The 20,796-nt window shown below is 41.3% G+C and overlaps 1 protein-coding gene across 1 annotated transcript; it reads left to right on the forward strand.

The window, feature by feature from the left end:
• The first annotated feature begins 1,025 nt into the window (after positions 1 to 1,025).
• Positions 1,026 to 3,319, forward strand: LOC135502639 (uncharacterized). The gene is made up of 4 exons (XM_064795593.1): positions 1,026 to 1,152; positions 1,563 to 1,696; positions 2,330 to 2,472; positions 3,046 to 3,319. The coding sequence occupies exons 1-4, from the start codon at positions 1,026 to 1,028 to the stop codon at positions 3,317 to 3,319; spliced, it is 678 nt and encodes a 225-aa protein (XP_064651663.1).
• Positions 3,320 to 20,796: the final 17,477 nt, after the last annotated feature.

Below are 20,796 nucleotides of genomic sequence, written 5' to 3' on the forward strand. Positions count from 1 at the left end.
TATGACGGCACTTGCAGTAGTTGATACCATGACTCTCCTAATGATCAGCTGGGCTATTGCACTCATGAAGTGGGGGTTTGCAGCATCACTGCCGGAGCCCACAAGAGAAATTCTATATAAGTAAGTCTTAAAGCTGGACAGGTTAATTCTTTCTTGTAAATTGTTTTCGTGTAGTCCGCTCGTAATCATAAATACACATTGCTTTGGTACAAGGCCCGCAACGTGGACGTACCAGCGCGATAAAAATGGGGGTGTATTGTGTTTTTGATTGATGTACTGAAATATCACCGTCAAAATGTGTATTCAATGCGCATTTACATTTATGATTTTGGTGAATCAAAATCAGTTCGTAATTTTGAACGAACAACAATTGCGTTTAACAACGTTTTTAAAATCTCATGACCTTTAAACGTCTACGTTGACCCACTGACTGGTCTATTAGCGCCAGTATTACCCCTACCGACTTTGTCGGCGACAAAAGCAGTGTACAGATGTAATTACCTAGTAGGACATGGAAAACCTTAAAGTCTGATAGACTTTTTATATGAATTTTCAATTGTATTATCGCTACCCAGAGTGATGTGCCCTCCAAACAGCGATAGTCTATATCGGATCGATGCAATGGAAACACAAAGTGTGACTTCCGTGTGGCGCGAAAAGCATTTCCGCGACATGAACAATTGTCCTTTGGGTGCAGAAAAAGTAACAAATAGCGCCTTTTGCTCTACATGGTGAATACGAATTTAAACTAGTTGGAAAAACGTCAACAATTTTCAAAGCATGGTTAACTAATAACAAATGGAACGGTTGAAGAATAATTAGATCTATAAAAAGGATAAAGCGCTTATTTTTTCATATCGTGTCGGAAAGATGTAGGAGTAAAAATTCGAAGTTAGAACACGGAAAAATTCTAAACTCACACTCTTTGCAGGTGGATGTGGTACTCTGTCTATTTGTTCGCTATCCTATCTGGTCTTTTCCTAGCCGAGATGTCACTAGACAGACTCATAGCCGTGCGTTTCCCGATGGTCGCCGTGGGATATTGCACCACATCGAGGGCTTGGAAAACAATCATTTTTACTGGGATAACTATTGCCTTAGTGAATGCAAACTTGTTCTACACCTACAGATATCATAAGGAAGACGTTTTAGGTGAGTATATGGTCATCTTGTAATAAATAATGTTCTTCTTCTAGTCTAGTTTTAGATCCTGACCGCACTCTAGCTCTAGCACATCTCGTTTCTAAAATAGATTTCGCAGAATCGAACATCTGTGCAGAGACGTCCTTGTTAATTTCAGCGATGAATTACCAATTTGTTCTGTAAATTTGTTCAAGACCAGTTGGTAATCCGTCAGATTTAGTGAGATATCGACATTTTTGAATACTTAAGAAATGCGACCACGTGTTGGCACATCTAAATCTAGCTACGTCTCGTGGAATTCCCCGGGCTAGCTGCGCCGATGTTATTTCCTGACATATTCGAAACGGGAAACTCCGTAAAGTATTATGATTGTATGTATCTTTCTTCAAATATTAGTTGTCTAGCTTCGGTTGTTGCAGGTACTGACATCTTGCGAGCCGATGTACCCGAAAGCCCTTTTCTCGAGGGCCTTGCTCTGGGCTTTCAGCTCGGCTTCGGGACACTCATACCCTTCGTTATCATCGTCATTAGCAATTTGTGGATCATCATCACGGTGAGCAAGAATTAAAGATAACTTGTTCGAAATATAAAGTGAACCTGTACACTCTTTTATTTTATTTCTCAGTCTCTTATGAATCATGTGACTGTTGTTGCTGACCTTGTGACTACATTATATATCTTCATCCGTTACTTGGAGAAAAAGAAATCATGCAGAGTTTGCTAAAATGTATATTCAAAGTGCTGTCCTTTTGTGCAATGAGATACTGTGCATCCCCTTCATCCTGCTATGCGTAAGAAGATAACGCACATACACAAAAAAGCCTAGTGAGGAAAATGTGTGTACTTGATGACCAGCGACTAGTTGCTGTAATCTTATGTAGATTCTTCTGTTGGGAATCCAAGGGATGGTAAGTACTAGTATTCTTCATTCTGCCACAAGGTTATTTAGCTAAGACTCATAGGAATGGATGTTCCTCAAAGGCTCTGATGAGTTTTGTTGGTAGAATAAAGAACATTCAACTTGACTGGATATTGGTTCGCGCATACTTTACTAAATGTAAGTCAGCACACACTATACACAGTTGAATTGGTGGGTGCTGCTTGCATCATTTGCCGATATACGAATTTCGACTCCTGTTGACTTTAACAGCAGATTTGAAAAATTAACTGTCGTCTGATACTGTAGGTTCACAAAGCGAACAAGGAGAGAACAACGATGGAGGTCGCCGGATCCAAGGGTCAGAAGAGGCGTGACAAGGACACCAAGTATCTAACTCGGATGTTGATCCTTGTCTGCATCGCTTACGTCATGTGTTCAATCCCTTACAGGTAATTGCGTTTGTTTTCACTCACAGAAGATGTGCTTTGCAACGGGCTGATCATATTATTCAAGGGGTGAGGGTAGACAATAATATTGCGGAACTTTGTTCGAACGAAATGCTTATCCTTGGCAAAACTTGGCACGGTGATGTATCAAACAGCCCATATTTTGCTTGTGCGAAGCATTATTTATACAACTGGTGGCGGGGCATCCTCGAAGATCCAGAGTCAGTCGTACCCTCCTCTCCTCGCACACGTTACATAAGCTCGGTCGATAGTGCCGAGTGTTGGCCTAGGCATAGGATGGGTGTGGGGAGGCGACACTTTTTTTTGTATGATACATTGACTACTCACTTGATCGATACGCACTTAGAATCAGCGGCTTTCGACAGACGTTTGGATCAAATTCAAAATTTGTGTCGGGTTATTGCAGAAACCTCAGTATCCGAGGAGTTACCAAGGTATATTCATTCATGCACGTGATTAACTGGACACAAAATCTGGATATCTTGTTCACACTTCCGCCGACTGAACGTCCGAAAAGAAGTATATGTTGAGCAAAACCTGGTAACTTTTTTTCAGGATGTATGACTCTGTGATGAACATCCCAGCCCTCAAAGACATATACAACTTAGAAGACCCTTATTGGATCCTCCGCTACGGGGTCGAATATTGGGTATTGCTCGAAGTCTGGTATCAGAATTACTCTGTTAACTTCTACCTCTACTGTATTGGGGGTGGGCGTAAATACAGAAATGATGTCCGAACAGTTCTGAAGGATCTGTACCTCATGATCATCTGCCGAGGGAGGGATACATCACCAACATCCACATTGGCTAAGGCAACCAGGCGTTAACCTGGCTGAGTGTATGGAACTCAGCCAGTCTTTTCGTTTGTCGAAATGGAATGGTTCAGGTCCTCTATCCTCTCATAACGAAATGGAATGATTCAGGTCCTCGATCATCTCAGAACACACTGCCCGCGGCATTCTGTTCCTTTGGGCTGAACCCTGAGACCCACTGACCGAACTGGCTTCACATTTCAAAATCCCGACAAGGTTATCCTGAAATCATTAGATGATCGGATATCTTTTTCAGTTTCAGAATTAATGTTCATATACACAATCCTTATACATTTTTAAATGTATGAGGATGTATAAACACTTCTACGTTTAGATCTTAAAATATCTAAACGTAGTAGAGTCTTCCAAAAATCATGTTTCGACATGATTCTGAAGGAGATTTAGAATAAGATAGTCACTAAAAAATATCACAATGAATCTCAGCGGGATTTTCGACCTGATCGAAGTAACCTTGAATAGCTTATATTTAGTTTCTCTTATTTGGTGTATCCATGAGCGCCATGCCATAACTCGCCCACTTGCCTACAATGTATTCCGATTCCGTTGTTAAAACATACATAGGTAAGTAAGGCAGGTACGCTGTGAGGACATCCTGACGTGGCAAAGGACAACTTTCACAAGTCCTTTGCGAGTTCACTTATAAATAAGACACACATAAGATCTATGTTGTACCTCTAATCGGCAATAATGACTTTAGATGCACAGAGAAGTGGTGAACTCTTGAAAAAAACCACTAAGACATGACATCGTACCTTCTTCTTCATCTTCAGCGTTCGAGCTGCACTCGGATTTGATTTTCTTCAGCGAGTATTTCCTCTCCAAGACAGGATCGAGCGTTTTTGCATGCCAATACGGCTTTGAGCGGTGCTTCATTTGTTAGGTTTATAGATACAGGGAACTCCGGTCAAGTCACATTCGAAGGACTGTGAAGAATGAGACCGGCGATCAGTGAAGAGCCAGGAGGACCAAATTACCCCCTCATTTATCTTACAATACCCTACAAATACCTTACAGTACATTAACCAAGAGTATTTTCTTTAGTAGGATCGACGTGGGATCTCTCTCTACTCTTTCTGATTGCAAGCGTTCCTTGAAATGTCAAGCCTTTCTCAGTCCAGATAGTCCTTAACAACCTTAATACAGACCGGTCAAGGTGTAAATTGCATGCAACCTGTCGAATTTCTGGGAAAACCCATATCCGTATTTGGTATTGAAATGCAAAGTGTGGAGCACGTACGTTTATTTACATCACGTAACCTGCAGTAGCAAGGTATAATCTGCAGACCAGGCGTAGGTAGGCGTCGGGCGTGATCAGGAGTCCGGGCGTCTTACATCATAAGCCTTTAAAGTGGTAGTAGGTAGTGTAAACCACCTAGTAAAGGCGCGGCTCCACTTGACAGTTTTCTGTCGAAAGTTTGCTGTCAGATAGTGACTGTCCAATGACTATCCCGTGGAAGTTGTTCAGCTGTATAGGTGCGGCTCCACATGACAGTAAACTGTCGACAGTAATTGAAAAACTGTCGACAGAAAACTATCCATAGCCCTTCCACTATGAAGAAAAAATCGCAGATAGTCACTGTCTGCGAGCTCTGGAAACGAGCGAGATAGTTTCTATCGAAAGCAACTGTCGTAAGGGCCATCCACGTACGGTTGTTTTGTATGATAGTTTCTGTCTGACAGCCGTATTTACCTTCCACGTGGCTGTCTTCATTCAGTATGTTGCCAGCAAGAAGGAAACAAGTCGCCGCGGCGATTGTGGTTTACATGACACTGCGTGAGCGGAGGCAAAAGAGGAGGCACAAGCTTTGGGTACATGAATGGTTTCTTAGAAGGGAGCAACACGGTGCATACCACTGCCTCCTACGGGAGCTGAGATTGGAAGATTCGAGTCGTCTCAACAATTTTTTGAGACTCTCCGCAGTTGACTTCGAGGAGCTTGCAGTGCTTGTTGGACCCAGGATCCACAAACAGGACACGTGTATTCGGCCTGCAATTCCGGTGAGGGAGCGCCTTGCCGTGACTTTGAGCTTTCTGGCAACTGGTGAGTATGCTTATTTCCCCACTATCTCATGAATAGAGCACGTACATGAGGTACTGCACTGAGGGATTTCAGCAGAAGAAATAGGTAAAAAGGTGATAACTTTCCAAATATTGCTTTATTTCACGGTTTATTTCCCAATAAACAAACCAGACACAGTTCCACTGACATAACTGAAATTCAATGAATAACCGATAATATGAAGTTCCATTTATGTCATTATTTTATTCACTTCTGTCACATCAGATGTTATAAAACATCTCGGATAAATTTTATAAACATCTGGGCTGGGTTGTACAAACAACGTTAGCAGATAACATGGCGTTAACACAGATTGGCGTTATCTTTCCGAGACCAACCATGGCAAAACTGGAAGTAACAACTGAATTGACTTTTGCAGGATGTAACCCCTGCTATCGAAGTTCTAGATGGCAGATTAAAATTTGGTATCAATCCTTCAAGTGAGACAGGACTAGTGTGAGAAAGATAACGTAAGTTTGGCTTAACGCCACGTTATCTGTTAACGTTGTTTGAACAACTGGCCCCTGAATGTTAAATAATTAATTTTGTCTTGGTGATTTAAAATTACCAGTGAGATGTTTTAAAAACATATGATATTTGATAAACATCTGATGTGATATAAATCGAATAATTATGACATGAATAACTTCATAAATGAAGGCCATGTAAATTCTTAAACTTTCCTTTTTATTTCTAAATTCAGGCGATTCATTCGTCAGCCTGATGTATCTCTTCCGTATATCTGCCGTAACGATATCCCGTATTGTGTCTGAAGTGTGCAATACGAGGCACTCAAGGAGGAATTCCTGAAGGCAAGTCGGTACCACTGAATCGTATGACCGGCGGCCACGGCAGTGTTCTCTGGAGTTGAATTCATGTCATAATTATTTGATTTATATCAAATCAGATCAGATGTTTGATAACTCTTTTCGGTGAGATGATTATCAAATATCCGACAGATAATTTTAAAATATCGCCCACATTTTGTTTGAATTCCCAGGGAATATGAAAGCACGGTTGCGATTGGTTGGTAATTTTTGGAAAGTAACGAAGGCATTCGGGATCATACGGAGTTTGCCGAGATGAAATAAGATTTTTTAATATATAAGATGTTTTATAAACATCTCAATGGGACGATTTAAAATCATCTGATGTTTTAAATTTATCTGATAATTTTAAATCATCTGGACAGAATATAATTATTTAACATCAGATCTATAGGTAATGTCTCGAGATGTTTTATAATATCTCATGTGATAGAATTGAATATAATTATGACATGAATGGAAAATATAGTGTTCGGTCACCTATTATATTCTGTGACACCAATTAATTATTCTTATCATTACACATGACGTTTGTCTGATCCTGAAGCATGTGTAGGAAGGAAAATTGATTCGGAATTTGCTTATCGTCCGGGCCTGTGTTTCCCTGCTCTTTTTGGTTGAATCCCGTCAACGAAGGACTGCAAGTTGAGCTGCGAGACGTGCTGGGCGTCAGTGTGGTTGTCATAGCTGCGGCGTCTTCATCGTCCTTCTCAGCTGCTTCAAGAATGACCCTTTGAATATCCCGTTTCAATTTCTTGCGGTTCGACTCTGATTTCAATCCCCTCAACTCAGAAGCAACAAAAGCACCAAATGTGTCCAGTTCATCGGTCTCCCTTGACATAACTTCACATGCCTTCTGAAGGATTTCATCAGACGCACGACCGACATCCTTTCGTTTTCGAGATTTCGACGGTGGCGGGTTGGGTGTGGCCACGGAAGATGGTGATCCTCGAGGTTGAGTGCAGATCTCGTCCTTGTTAAATAGTGTTGCATCTGGCGTATCATCTAGCGCTTGTTCTTCTTGTTCCTGAAAATATATATTTTTTCTGTTTGAATATTGTGGTACAAGTACATGTATAGTTACGATTTTTTATTTTTTTGCAGTTTCCTTCCGACTCCGATGATTGGTTACAACTTGCTTCCGAATTCTTTGAAAGGTGGAACTTCCCCCAATGCATCGGTGCCATAGACGGAAAGCATATTACCATGCGAGCTCCAGCAGCGTCTGGGAGTTTTTATTTTAATTACAAAGGCTTCCACAGTATTGTGCTGATGGCATTGGTTGATGCGAAATACCGCTTTACGTTTGTCGACGTCGGATGTAATGGAAGGGTTGCTGACGGGGGCATATTCGGCAGGTGTTCATTATCTTCGGGTCTTGAGAACAAGACCCTTTGCCTACCATCACCAAGGGTACTTCCAGGTCGAAATATGAAGGTACCATTTGTATTTGTGGCCGACGATGCTTTTCCATTGCGGGAAAACATAATGAAACCATATCCTCTGCGAGACATTCCCGGTAGCATGCGCATCTTCAACTACCGACTTTCGAGAGCGCGTAGAATCGTCGAAAATGCATTCGGCATAATGTCCAGCGTCTTCCGCATATTTCGAAAGCCGATAGCTGTAGATGCACAGAAAGCAGAGGATATCGTTTTGGCTTCCTGTGCATTACATAATTTGATGATCACGAAGAAAGACTCGCGCGCACGCTACTCTCCACATGGTACAGTCGATATGGAAGACATGGCTACTAGTGTCATTACCCCTGGAGCATGGCGAAAAGAGGGCATGCCAGCAAACAACCTGCTCCAAATCGAGCCATTCACAAGCAACCGTCATGCTCGAACCCCACAAGACATCCGCCACGAATTTCGAGAGTACTTCCTCTCACCCCAGGGTGAGGTTTCGTGGCAGTACAAGTTCATTTGAGGAAGCCGTCCTTAAAGTGGGCGGAATGAAGAGCATTTATGACATGAGAGACTGAAATAAACCTGCAAGAGAGAAATCATGTAACAAAATTAAGAAATGAAGATAATTCACACCAAATTGGTCTTCGACTTTCGTCCTCCAATAACTCCCCTTAGAAAAGAGAATGCCTTGTAGTACATCCACTTTGGGGTGTAAACGTCGTCAGTCCCTTGCCCAGATTTCCTCTTGGTGGCTTTCTTTAATTCTTGCGCATACTGGTTTCTCAGGTTGTGCATTTTTCTCGTCACTTGCACTTTATCAATCAATCAATCAACAATGTCTTATAGAGCGCCAAACTCCAGGTAAACCTGCTCAAGGCGCTACCTCCCCACCAAGAAATGCTTCCTCGAACAGCCAGGATTTTAGGAGTCGTTTAAAAGCAAGCAGCGCGTCCGCCCCCCTGATGTGCTCCGGTAGGGCATTCCACAACCGGGGACCACATGATGAGAAGCAGCGGTCACCGAATCTTGTCTTTATCCGCATACACGCCAATGACTTTTACAATCCTTCGCCAGACTTTTCCATGCATCCTCTTTCTTCAACCTGTCTCTATATTCGGCAGACGTGACATCCCATAGTGCAGGCCTCGCTCTGTAACCTTCAATGAGGTTGCTGACCGCATCTTGCGACCATTCACTCTCCGCAACTTCAACATGAAATTCGTCTGCCATTTCTCGTGTTGAACTCGCACTGATCTGTTCGACGGATCTGTACGACAGTTCTATCCCAAAATAGAGCAAGTGCTAGTCGATAAAAGCACTGTCTGACACTTTTATAACCAACTTGCATAATCTATGTGGCTCACTTCCACACGACAGAAATTGACCATCCTACAATCTTTCGGACAGTTATCTATTGCTGTCATACAGCCACTAGCTGAACAACTTCCACGGGATAGTCATTGGACAGTCACTATCTGACAGCAAACTTTCGACAGAAAACTGTCAAGTGGAGCCGCGCCTTATGACAGCAATAGATAACTGTCCGAAAGATTGTAGGATGGTCAATTTCTGTCGTGTGGAAGTGAGCCACATAGATTATGCAAGTTGGTTATAAAAGTGTCAGACAGTGCTTTCAACATGACATGAATTCAACTCCAGAGAACACTGCCGTGGCCGCCGGTCATACGATTCAGTGGTACCGACTTGCCTTCAGGAATTCCTCCTTGAGTGCCTCGTATTGCACACTTCAGACACAATACGGGATATCGTTACGGCAGATATACGGAAGAGATACATCAGGCTGACGAATGAATCGCCTGAATTTAGAAATAAAAAGGAAAGTTTAAGAATTTACATGGCCTTCATTTATGAAGTTATTCATGTCATAATTATTCGATTTATATCACATCAGATGTTTATCAAATATCATATGTTTTTAAAACATCTCACTGGTAATTTTAAATCACCAAGACAAAATTAATTATTTAACATTCAGGGGCCAGTTGTTCAAACAACGTTAACAGATAACGTGGCGTTAAGCCAAACTTACGTTATCTTTCTCACACTAGTCCTGTCTCACTTGAAGGATTGATACCAAATTTTAATCTGCCATCTAGAACTTCGATAGCAGGGGTTACATCCTGCAAAAGTCAATTCAGTTGTTACTTCCAGTTTTGCCATGGTTGGTCTCGGAAAGATAACGCCAATCTGTGTTAACGCCATGTTATCTGCTAACGTTGTTTGTACAACCCAGCCCAGATGTTTATAAAATTTATCCGAGATGTTTTATAACATCTGATGTGACAGAAGTGAATAAAATAATGACATAAATGGAACTTCATATTATCGGTTATTCATTGAATTTCAGTTATGTCAGTGGAACTGTGTCTGGTTTGTTTATTGGGAAATAAACCGTGAAATAAAGCAATATTTGGAAAGTTATCACCTTTTTACCTATTTCTTCTGCTGAAATCCCTCAGTGCAGTACCTCATGTACGTGCTCTATTCATGAGATAGTGGGGAAATAAGCATACTCACCAGTTGCCAGAAAGCTCAAAGTCACGGCAAGGCGCTCCCTCACCGGAATTGCAGGCCGAATACACGTGTCCTGTTTGTGGATCCTGGGTCCAACAAGCACTGCAAGCTCCTCGAAGTCAACTGCGGAGAGTCTCAAAAAATTGTTGAGACGACTCGAATCTTCCAATCTCAGCTCCCGTATATGAGGCAGTGGTATGCACCGTGTTGCTCCCTTCTAAGAAACCATTCATGTACCCAAAGCTTGTGCCTCCTCTTTTGCCTCCGCTCACGCAGTGTCATGTAAACCACAATCGCCGCGGCGACTTGTCTCCTTCTTGCTGGCAACATGCTGAATGAAGACAGCCACGTGGAAGGTAAATACGGCTGTCAGACAGAAACTATCATACAAAACAACCGTACGTGGATGGCCCTTACGACAGTTGCTTTCGATAGAAACTATCTCGCTCGTTTCCAGAGCTCGCAGACAGTGACTATCTGCGATTTTTTCTTCATAGTGGAAGGGCTATGGATAGTTTTCTGTCGACAGTTTTTCAATTACTGTCGACAGTTTACTGTCATGTGGAGGCTATCAGGATCGTTATGAAATTGTTCCGATGTCTATGGTGGTTTATAAGAGCTGTTTAGCCTTGACCTTTAAATATCTCAACATCGCAATGGCACAGAGGCCATGTAGTGACGCAAATGGTGCCAGTAACTTTATTTGATAAATAAAAATGATATAAACGTACGGTTGGAGATTTTTGTTTGCCGAGAAGCAAAGTTGTCAGTGGTAATACAGCGTGAATGTCAAGCACATGGACCTTTGATATAACAATTTCACCATGATCAAGCTGTATTAAACCTGAATGATCAAGTTTGTCGTGCAGCTGAGGCCAGGTTACGTAGGTGCACGTCGTATTTACGCTGATTTGCGCGGATTTTTGCTACAGGGGCAGGGCAACAGACCGAAACATGGTGCTTCGTCGTTCATAGTTTGTCGCAAGATTAGTGAAATAGGCAGGTTTCGCAAGCCTTCAGAACGTAGCAGTAGTAAGTGCAAAATCACGAGAATAAAACATAACGGAATGATGTATACAACTAAACTAAAATGTAACTTTTTGGCATCTATAAGAAGCTGTTAAAACAAAATCGCTCTCCGTGGAAACCTATACTGTGGGTGGAAACAATTTGATATACATGTACATGTAGTTACCATTAGGTTTCATGCCACACTCTACCAAAACATAGCAGAAATTGCATCGTTGTATTGCGACGAATCACATTCAGTGGAAACCTACATATTTTGCATCAAATGCGTTGATGAGTGCAAATGTGAAGTGAGTACCAAGTACGTCATACTTTACCAGAAATAAGCAAAGTATGTTGTTGAGGAAGTTTATCTTGTAAATTTATGGAAACGGATTAAGGAATATAGTTCCATAAAGACAATGACACCGCATAGTATTTCTCGCCTTGGCGCTCTATCATAGGACACATAAACTTGTACACTGGGATAAAAGAGTTTATAATGTTATTTGAAACTAGCATGCAATTATACAACATTGGCTTGACGCATCGCCATACCAAACGAGCTATTGATTGGCAGTTAATTGTATGACCATTGTCATTTGAGTGCTGCAATTACCTCTTCATGTATCGTAATTACTATCTGATATTGGATACACCAGGTTTAATATCCTGCAAAGAAAAAAGTATCTTCCCTCTGGGCATGAGGTAGTCTGATAGACAAAGGGTCTCAAGACAGAGCTGGTGTTACAAAGAGCTTATTTTATATAATACCACTTACTGGAGCAGTTATTCTCGAAAGAGCGAGCGGAAAGGACAAAATAACTTTGGCATGGTGGGTTGGTGTTCTGAAAGGAATTTAATTTGCGATCTCAACCTTTTACGTCTAAATGCGGCGAAAGCATTGCCTCGCCCAAGGTTCGATGCGCCGAGCAAAGGAACTGACATACATGACAGAGAGCGGTATTATACCGGATTCCAGTTCAATATTGGTTTTCATATACACCAGTTACGTTCTCCTGTTCAAAATTGCGAAGAAAATTGCTCAGTACATCAAAGTTAGATATCTTCTACTCGGTGCTAATTCAAAATAGCTGGTGCGTCATCAGGATCGCATCCTGTTTTGGAGTTTCATGCAGTTTCAATCGACGATGACAATGATTCTAAAGGAATGATTCAAGAGGATAGCAGGCTTTGGCCAATTGGCAGTATTAGAGAACGGTTTCTTCTCTCAGCATGGCAGTGAAATAACAAACTTTATATATTTTACAAACAAAAAATATCGCTATCATTGAACAAACTTCAGCATTTTCGATGAACATCAGTCCATCTTGTTCATGGAATGACATTGGCCCCAAGATAGAAAGGTCCAAGACTTGAGTCTTGTCAGTCTGCCTCCTCCAGCATCTTCACGGGGCAGTGGCAGGCAGAAGTTGGGGTGTCCCACCTTTTTTTTCCGGTTCAGCTTAGCCTTGTTCAGTCCTTTGATGTTGATGGCCTTCTTGATCTTGCGATGGTGGTTACGGGACTCCTGGCTGATGATGAGGATGTTTTCAATCATCGGCCAGGTTGTTACTATATGCCCCGTTTGCAGTTGGTGCTGACGCATGCTTATCACTTTGGACTCGTTTCAATATCGTGGTCAAGGTAATTCCGTTAACAAGATGAACTGATAGTCATCGATAATTCGGAGGTAAGTTTTATAATCGTTTAATTTTCACAGTCATTGATTGATGAATAGTTTGTATCTCGGATTATTACATAACTAACGAATCTCTTCGACGTTAAAGTATCGTCAAAAAATTCGAAGTGGCCCGAGTCGACGTTTTAACTCGGCGTCGAATACATGTATATCGTATCATTGGCGCTTTCAATGATGAATTTAACTACCTTTAAAGTCATCACGGAGGTAATGTCAAATATTTTTGTGACGTGGGAACGCAATCATACCATTGACGTACAATAATATGTTTCCTATTAGTGAATCAATTATGTTCCTTTTGAAGTTTGTCACAGTTTATCCCACTATATCTATGTAATGTTTGGCGACTAGATACACATTTCAACATATATTGGTCAATCTTAAAAACATTTTTCACGACAGTACTGGTGCCTACAAATCTTGCACATCAATGGACTGCACTGGCGTCTACCAATCATCGACACTCGCATCATTTTCGTTTGCATTAACAGAAACAAAAGTGGAACCATGTCGAAGTTTGTGTAATTTTTGTTACAAGCATGTTTTAATATGCGTTACAACCAGGAAAGTAGTCCGGAAACGTTATTTGAAAACGCCCTTGTTTATCTTTGCCTGCATCAAAAATTCGAAATAATGTTCGTGACGAATTATCTTAAATCACTCCATCGCATGCACTCTCAAGTGTGGTATGAAGAAGGAAAGCAGACCACATACATTGTTGTGATTTGGTGTGTGAAGAAGTAGCCATATTCTCGAAGCTGATATTCTCCAACTTGTCTAACACAACTTGCGTATCAGCGCCGGTTTCAAGGAGAAAAAGCTACGGTTGAATATCTTTGAAACAGGTGAATCAAATGCACGTCCCGCCGCATTTCAAAGTGAAATGCGCAGTTCTAAATGACTACACGCAGACAATCGCAAGAACGAATATCATTGAAAGCAGATTACATGTTTACTGATGTCGTGTAAGAAATCGCTTTGAAACTTCTCGAAGAAAGTTCATTTTGGGGCATTTTCTTTGACGCAGTTTCGCATATCTTCCATCGTTTAGGGAGAGAAGGACCGACACTTTCAGTCATCAGCAAATGTATCATACGTTTTATGTGGAACGCACCTTCTGGCTGTTCGTTAGGACCGTCTGTTGGAAACGGTACAACAGAAATCAAGCGGCTGAGCATCTCACTCCTGTCTGCAATCATTGAACATTCTCATACGTATGGGAATCCGGATTTCAACAACAACTATATTGCTTCATTGTTCCACCAGTGCGTATATCAAAACTTCCGTACGCGTTGATCACTACGTAGTTTGACAAATTGTTACAGCTGGATATAAAACTAAAAATCAACGATACGAGAAAAGTGAGAGCTTTTTGGGGCCACTATACCATTAGATGTCAGTTACCCGTACCATTTTTACTGGTGGGTTAACACCTGCATTTTCATCCAGTAGACATCCAGGGAAATCGATATCACCGATATTTGCAAAGGTGTGATATATATATTTTTTGTAAAATAAGAACATGTCAACTGAACAAATTATCTATAGATAAGCCGTGAGGACAGTATTAGTGGCTGCGAGTTCTTTTGATCAACTTGAAATTTCCTGCTAAATTTTGATATACGGCAATCAAGACAAAATGGATGGTTTCATTGAATCATCTACACGAAATCTCTCCATGGCGTCGACCCTGTTACCGACGATTCCCAGACCCATCCGGTGTCTTTACTGGCCCTTCTTCGCAGGCGGCGGGTCGGCGGGTCATGTCTACTTTGTCATGACAGTCCCATTGATGTTGTCCCTGACCTTCCTCGGACTAGTAGGAAACACCCTAAGTTTCATCGTTCTTGGCCGAGAGATGAAATCATCCTCGACATCAGTGTTGCTCCGCGCGCTCGCAATGGCCGACACCTTCGTCCTCGTAACCTACGCACTTGAGTACAGTTTCCCAATGATTTTTCATTACACTGGCAAGTTTGTAGATTATTACGAGATTTTTCAGTATAGCCAACAATATCTGTGGGCCATTACGTGGTTCAGCAAGACCATAGCCGTCTATGTCGTGGTGTTCATAACCGCGGAGCGCTTCTTTGCGGTGACGCGCCCGTTGCGAGCTACTACAATTTGTACTAAGAAAAACGCAATGTATGCAATTTGCGGCGTTTCTTTATTCTCTTTGATATTCAACATCCCGAATTTCTTTTATGTCGATACTTTTTATTATTTTGACAGATGTTCTCGAAGTCTGAAGCCTTATGCGCGGGTTTCTACGTTTACTCGCGAACATCCTCTTTTTGAATGGGTATACGCCGTTGGCTTAACGTACACTTTTCTCTTTATTATTCCAGTCGGGGTTATGACGGTTATGAATTATTTTTTAATTAAATCAGTTAAAGTGGCTGCAAGGGGAAATATTGGCAACCAAGATGGCCGCCAGAGAGAAGCGGTCGCCATTACGCTTCGCGTTGTTGCAGTCGTTACAGTATTCATATTTCTGGAGCTGCCGCCGTTCGTGACAAATGTGACGTACGTTGTTGCGGCATGGTCCGGGAAGTCTCAAGAGTGGGGCATCGATATGCACGTGTTATCCGTGGTCGTGAATTCCTCCTACGTGTTGTCCACAGTTAATTCGTTTATCAATTTTTATATATATATCATGACGGGTTCTGGATTTAGAAGAATGGTATTTAGAATAATCACATGCGGTGGACTGACGAATAAAACACATAAGAGAATCTAACAAAAACCAACATAATATGTAAAAAGCAATCTCTAGTGAACTCACACAACTGTCCTTCTGACATATATAGCCAGTACATTGGGGGATGAGTCCCCCAAACCCCCTCCCCCGTTCTCTGAAAGTGACAGGTTTTAGTCAGTACATTGGGGGAAGGCCCCCCCCCCAATCCCCGGCCCCCATTGGACTCTAAAAATAGAATTCCTTGGAGACGCTGAACAATAAGGCCCCATAAAGAAATAGTCCCCGCCCCGGTAGCTGTCTCATATCTGCTGGAAGAAGCAGCTCTTTGTGGTGAAATAATAATTGAATGCATGTCATGACACCCAGGAGCTTTTTCTCATTTCTGAAACAGTTGCATGGTTGGAATGAATTTCCAAATCAGTCCGTCAAATCTCTATGCAATGAAAATTGAAATGTCACAACTGTCTCCACCGACGTTGTCCTGTATGTCCTAGCAGACGATTTTTAAATAAATGATGTGATTGATATACTTGTAGATTGGAATTAATTATTTCTTCAATGATGATATGAAAGTTGAAAACCCTCTGACATGCCTGAGTACAAAAATGCAGAGGCAAGACACACCATGCATGTCATGACACCCAGGAGCTTTTTCTCATTTCTGAAACAGTTGCATGGTTGGAATGAATTTCCAAATCAGTCCGTCAAATCTCTATCCAAATGGAACATTATGACCACTCTATATTTGTGCAGTAGTGTTAAAACTGACTTTTTTGAAGTAAAGTACGTAAATCGAGAAGAAGAGGACGTTTACTTCGTCTGCAATGAAATGTCACAACTGTCTCCACCGACGTTGTCCTGTATGTCCTAGCAGACGATTTTTAAATAAATGATGTGATTGATATACTTGTAGATTGGAATGAATTATTTCTTCAATGATATGAAAATTGAAAACCCTCTGACATGCCACAGTACAAAAATGCAGAGGCAAGACACACCATGCATGTCATGACACCCAGGAGCTTTTTCTCATTTCTGAAACAGTTGCATGGTTGGAATGAATTTCCAAATCAGTCCGTCAAATCTCTATCCAAATGGAACATTATGACCACTCTATATTTGTGCAGTTGTGTTAAAACTGACTTTTTTGAAGTAAAGTACGTAAATCGAGAAGAAGAGGACGTTTACTTCGTCTGCAATGAAATGTCACAACTGTCTCCGCCGACGTTGTTGTCCTGTATGTTCTAGCAGACGATTTTTAGATACACTTCAAGACAGTGGCGCCGGTGTGAATAAATCTACTTGCGTGATTGGTCAATGGCTCATGACGTCATGAAATAATTGCGTCAACAACGGGAATCATGGTAACTGTGGTTGCGGTGCGTCGTGAAAGCAGGATCGGCCAGCGCGGCCCGTATGGTCTCACTAGCCAGTGGTGATCAGGTCAACATTGGTCCCCCTTAAAAAAAAAGTTCTTCAATTTCAGGCGATTACCATGGATACAGATGAGCCTATCATATCGCTATTGCTGCATGTTCAAATGTCGGTGTCCTGGGTATTTTGTGAAGAGGTAGCTCTGACGATTATTTGAGGAAAATATCAGCTTCTTCTGTGCACGTCCGCAGTGACCAGGCCTCGCATGCTATGTATAGCTCAATCGGATGTTGACATGAACTGGTTCCTGTCAGAGTGCACATGTTCTCAAGGTGAGACTTCGCGGTCAAAATGCTCAAAGAAAAGCCGCAACGACACCCTATTTTGGTATCAAAATTTAAAATTGTTATTATTTTGCTTTCTCAAGGTGATAAGTAGAAGTTTATAAAAATATTATTTCACCATCCATGTTAATCGTCAAGTTATAAGGCGGCAAGGTGAAATTTTCAAAATTTTCATCGATGTACAGGGTGTCTCATGTATTGTGCTGCCCCCATGTTCTCATGACTGAATTACTTGATAACAATGAAAGCTGGCCAGATGTATTCTAGAAGCGACAAGCTATTCAGAAATGTATAGGTTTATGTGTGAGAGTGATATACTGCAAGGTCGACAGCCACTTGAACAGGGGTATGCATGAAATGACGTCGCGCCATTTGTGGAGCCAGGTAGGCCTGGCCATTGCACTGGCTAGTGAGACCTATGGAATGCAACAAACTGTACCGGAACTGGAACTGTCATGGGTCTGCACAAATTTTTTCAGATTCGATGGACATGATGGATATATGAATTTTGTTTACACTTTATATACACACGTAACCACTACACTCACTACGTTGTGTGAGTTATTAAAACCAATTTACAAGTACATTGTACATTGACTCATTAATCCAAATTAGAGTTTTCATTGATATTAGATCTCACGTTGAATAGAGACTGTCAAATACCCAAATAAAAAACAGTGCAGTGATTCAGGTGGCAGACGGCGCATTGTAAGTGGTTTCATCTGCTTTTGTTTTCAGGCAACATGATTGAATCGATACAAGTTTGTTACTACGATACCATTCCAGTCCGCCGTGGCCAAACAAATTACCGTGGGCATTCTGCAACGTGAGCCACCAATGGACGTGTCAAATAATCCTTAATAAAGTAACAGAAAAACAACGTTAAATAAATGAACAATGAAAAGGATAAAAGCGCGTTTGGTTTCAAAATGTAGGACCAGGAATCAACACTGACTTTCATTCATACTCAAGAGCGCATATTGGGATACAACTTAGAATGATGCTGTTCTTTGCTTCCGGCAGAGTCTTGCCAATGCATCGTTCCGAACAAAGATGATCACTGCACATAGAGCTCACTCTGCTCCATAATTTAGGCTCTTAGCTGGCTTTCTGTATTTTTGTTCGTGTATTTGGGCCTGAATTCTGTATTTTGGATCGTGTATTATGGCCTGAATTTTTTGAGGTAGGAGGAAAAAATATGGTTTTTGATGAAGTCGATTTCCCAAATCAGTTTTTTGAGCAAAGTCATGCAGGAAGATTGCCGGAAAAAGAACACTGTGTGATAGTTTGCTCCAAAATTTTGAGAAATGCTGCGTATCGCACTTATTTTCACCATCGCGTTTGGATTTTCAATAAACTGTTATCGGGGACCTTCATTACTGATCTCCTGGGGGTTTCAGTCTTGGGGACTAACTCCGGGATCAAACAGGGAAGAACATCCACACGAGATTAAGATGGTATACGTACTCTTTTAATTATCCAAGAGCGAACTTAAGATGGAACTCCCGCTGCTAAGGGAGAGGCAGTTTTATATCCAGGACCCAACCAACCAGGAGACAGGGAATGAACTGCAATGCGCCACTGCGCCACTGCACCACGCATACGTCACTGTGCCACTACACTACGAATACGCCACCAATCAGGAGGCCAGCAGCGTACTACAATGCGCCGAGTCAATGCGCAAAATACGCCACCAATCATAAGGCCAGCAGCGTACCGCAATGCGCCGGGCAATGCCGCAGTCCGGCCAAAACCCAAGAGTCATGATTAGGACGTGTAGCACAAGCTTGCTAGGACGTCATCGTGATGTGCCATATCATGGCATAATATTCTGGAGCACCAGAGGACGGATTGAAATTCTGAATGGATTAAAGCGACGGGACATTACGTCAACATTAATATAGGGTAGTTTTAATTTAATTCCAAGAGTAAATTGTAAATATGAGAGCGATATAAAGAACTGTCTTCATTAAAGGTTAACTCGTGTCAACTTTCACCATATAATGTTTTAGCTGTTTTTGACAAATGACTACGTCACTTTCTCATAAATCGGTAAGGTTTTCGAATCGAAATGCACATTTTCTAGAAATTGATGGTTTAATCCCGCCCAAGTGGCTCGCTTCGCTGCCGTTGAAATTGCGCTACGCCGACGACGTTTTCGTTGATGACGTCACAACATGAACATTTTCGCGGTCGCGGTGGTTTACATTCAGCGATTTTAATATAATTCTAATCAAAAATGGAGAATTTGAGCTTTACATTTGTGATCAACAATTAAAAATGGACGTATTTCTGCAAAGTTGTAAATCTCATCATAGTATCACTTTAAAGTTATCATTATGGCGCCGGAAACCCTGAAAGTGTTTCCCTAAAAGTAATTCAACCTGTTGACATATTCATCGTCTATCTTTATTTTATTTCAATTCCCAGCGTTTACGTTCAGCCGGGATCAAGTCACTACATATAGTGGTCAAAAGTAGAAACCTTAAAAGAGGCTTCTGTTACCAGCGGACCAAGCTTCTCACTTGCCACCACCCCAATATTTCCCTTGATCTGTTATGTCTCCCAGACCTATAGGTGCACCTACACAAAAGTTCTTCTTGATAACTTAAAGGCCATAACTCCAGGTATTTTGCCATTTTCTGCTGTAAGACGATTTCAAAAGTGTACCTAACACTTTATACAATACAGAAAACCCAATGCAATTAGCTCCATCCATTTTGAAGATATAGCCATTTTGAAGATATAGCCAGTGCTTGTTAGAGCCAGGCGGCGGGTTCAGCAAAAGTTGTGATGTAGATCAGGCTATTGCCCTACTTGGGAGGACAAATATCAATGAATGCTCTTAAAATTGATATATGAAGTCTGTTTTTCATTGACATTCGATATACCCTGAACATTTTCACATTTGAAGTTTTTCAAATAAAATTACTTTTCAAAAACAAAAATCCAAATTTCTCTTTGATTTTGATGCTATCGCTAACTTACAATTACCCAGCCTTTTCATGCTACAGCTAACCCCAATAATGACCCTTCCTTCTCATATGCTATAGCTAACACAACCGTGACTTTTGATTTTGATGCTGGTGCTAACTCCAACCAACAACCATCCTTTTCATCGAAAATGAATGAGGTGGTTATACTTTTTTTGGGAGACACCCTGTAGTACACAATGAAACCGAACATTCACCCAAACCAAACAATCAATTTCAGAACAAATATAATGATTTTAGTGCACTGAGGGTAGTTTACAGATAAATTGACAAATGCAGAAAGTTATCCACTCGCTGGTCAATGTTGTTTTCATCTTTGTGCGAGAAATTGCATGTTTGTTAATAAAAACAACTAACTGCTTCAAAAGACAAGCTGCCCGGCAAGTGTGGAAATGAACAAGTTGTTATTTTTGGTTTTTCGGACCAGATGGAATTTGTAAAAAACATGAAATATTGTCACTAAAAAAGATTATAATTTCAATATATTGACTTTTGATTAGTTTATTTTCTATTAGC

Source organism: Lineus longissimus, chromosome 18, assembly GCF_910592395.1.
Source record: "Lineus longissimus chromosome 18, tnLinLong1.2, whole genome shotgun sequence".
In the NCBI taxonomy this organism is placed as follows: Eukaryota; Metazoa; Nemertea; class Pilidiophora; order Heteronemertea; family Lineidae; genus Lineus; species Lineus longissimus.

What these genes read in the sequence shown, in the direction of transcription:
- LOC135502639 (XM_064795593.1), top strand. Translation starts at nt 1,026, where the DNA reads ATGGTCGCCGTGGGATATTGCACCACATCGAGGGCTTGGAAAACAATC. An exon ending in TCATAAGGAAGACGTTTTAG is followed by an intron (nt 1,153 to 1,562) that starts GTGAGTATATGG and finishes CGGTTGTTGCAG; the next exon opens with GTACTGACATCTTGCGAGCC. An exon ending in ATTTGTGGATCATCATCACG is followed by an intron (nt 1,697 to 2,329) that starts GTGAGCAAGAAT and finishes CTGATACTGTAG; the next exon opens with GTTCACAAAGCGAACAAGGA.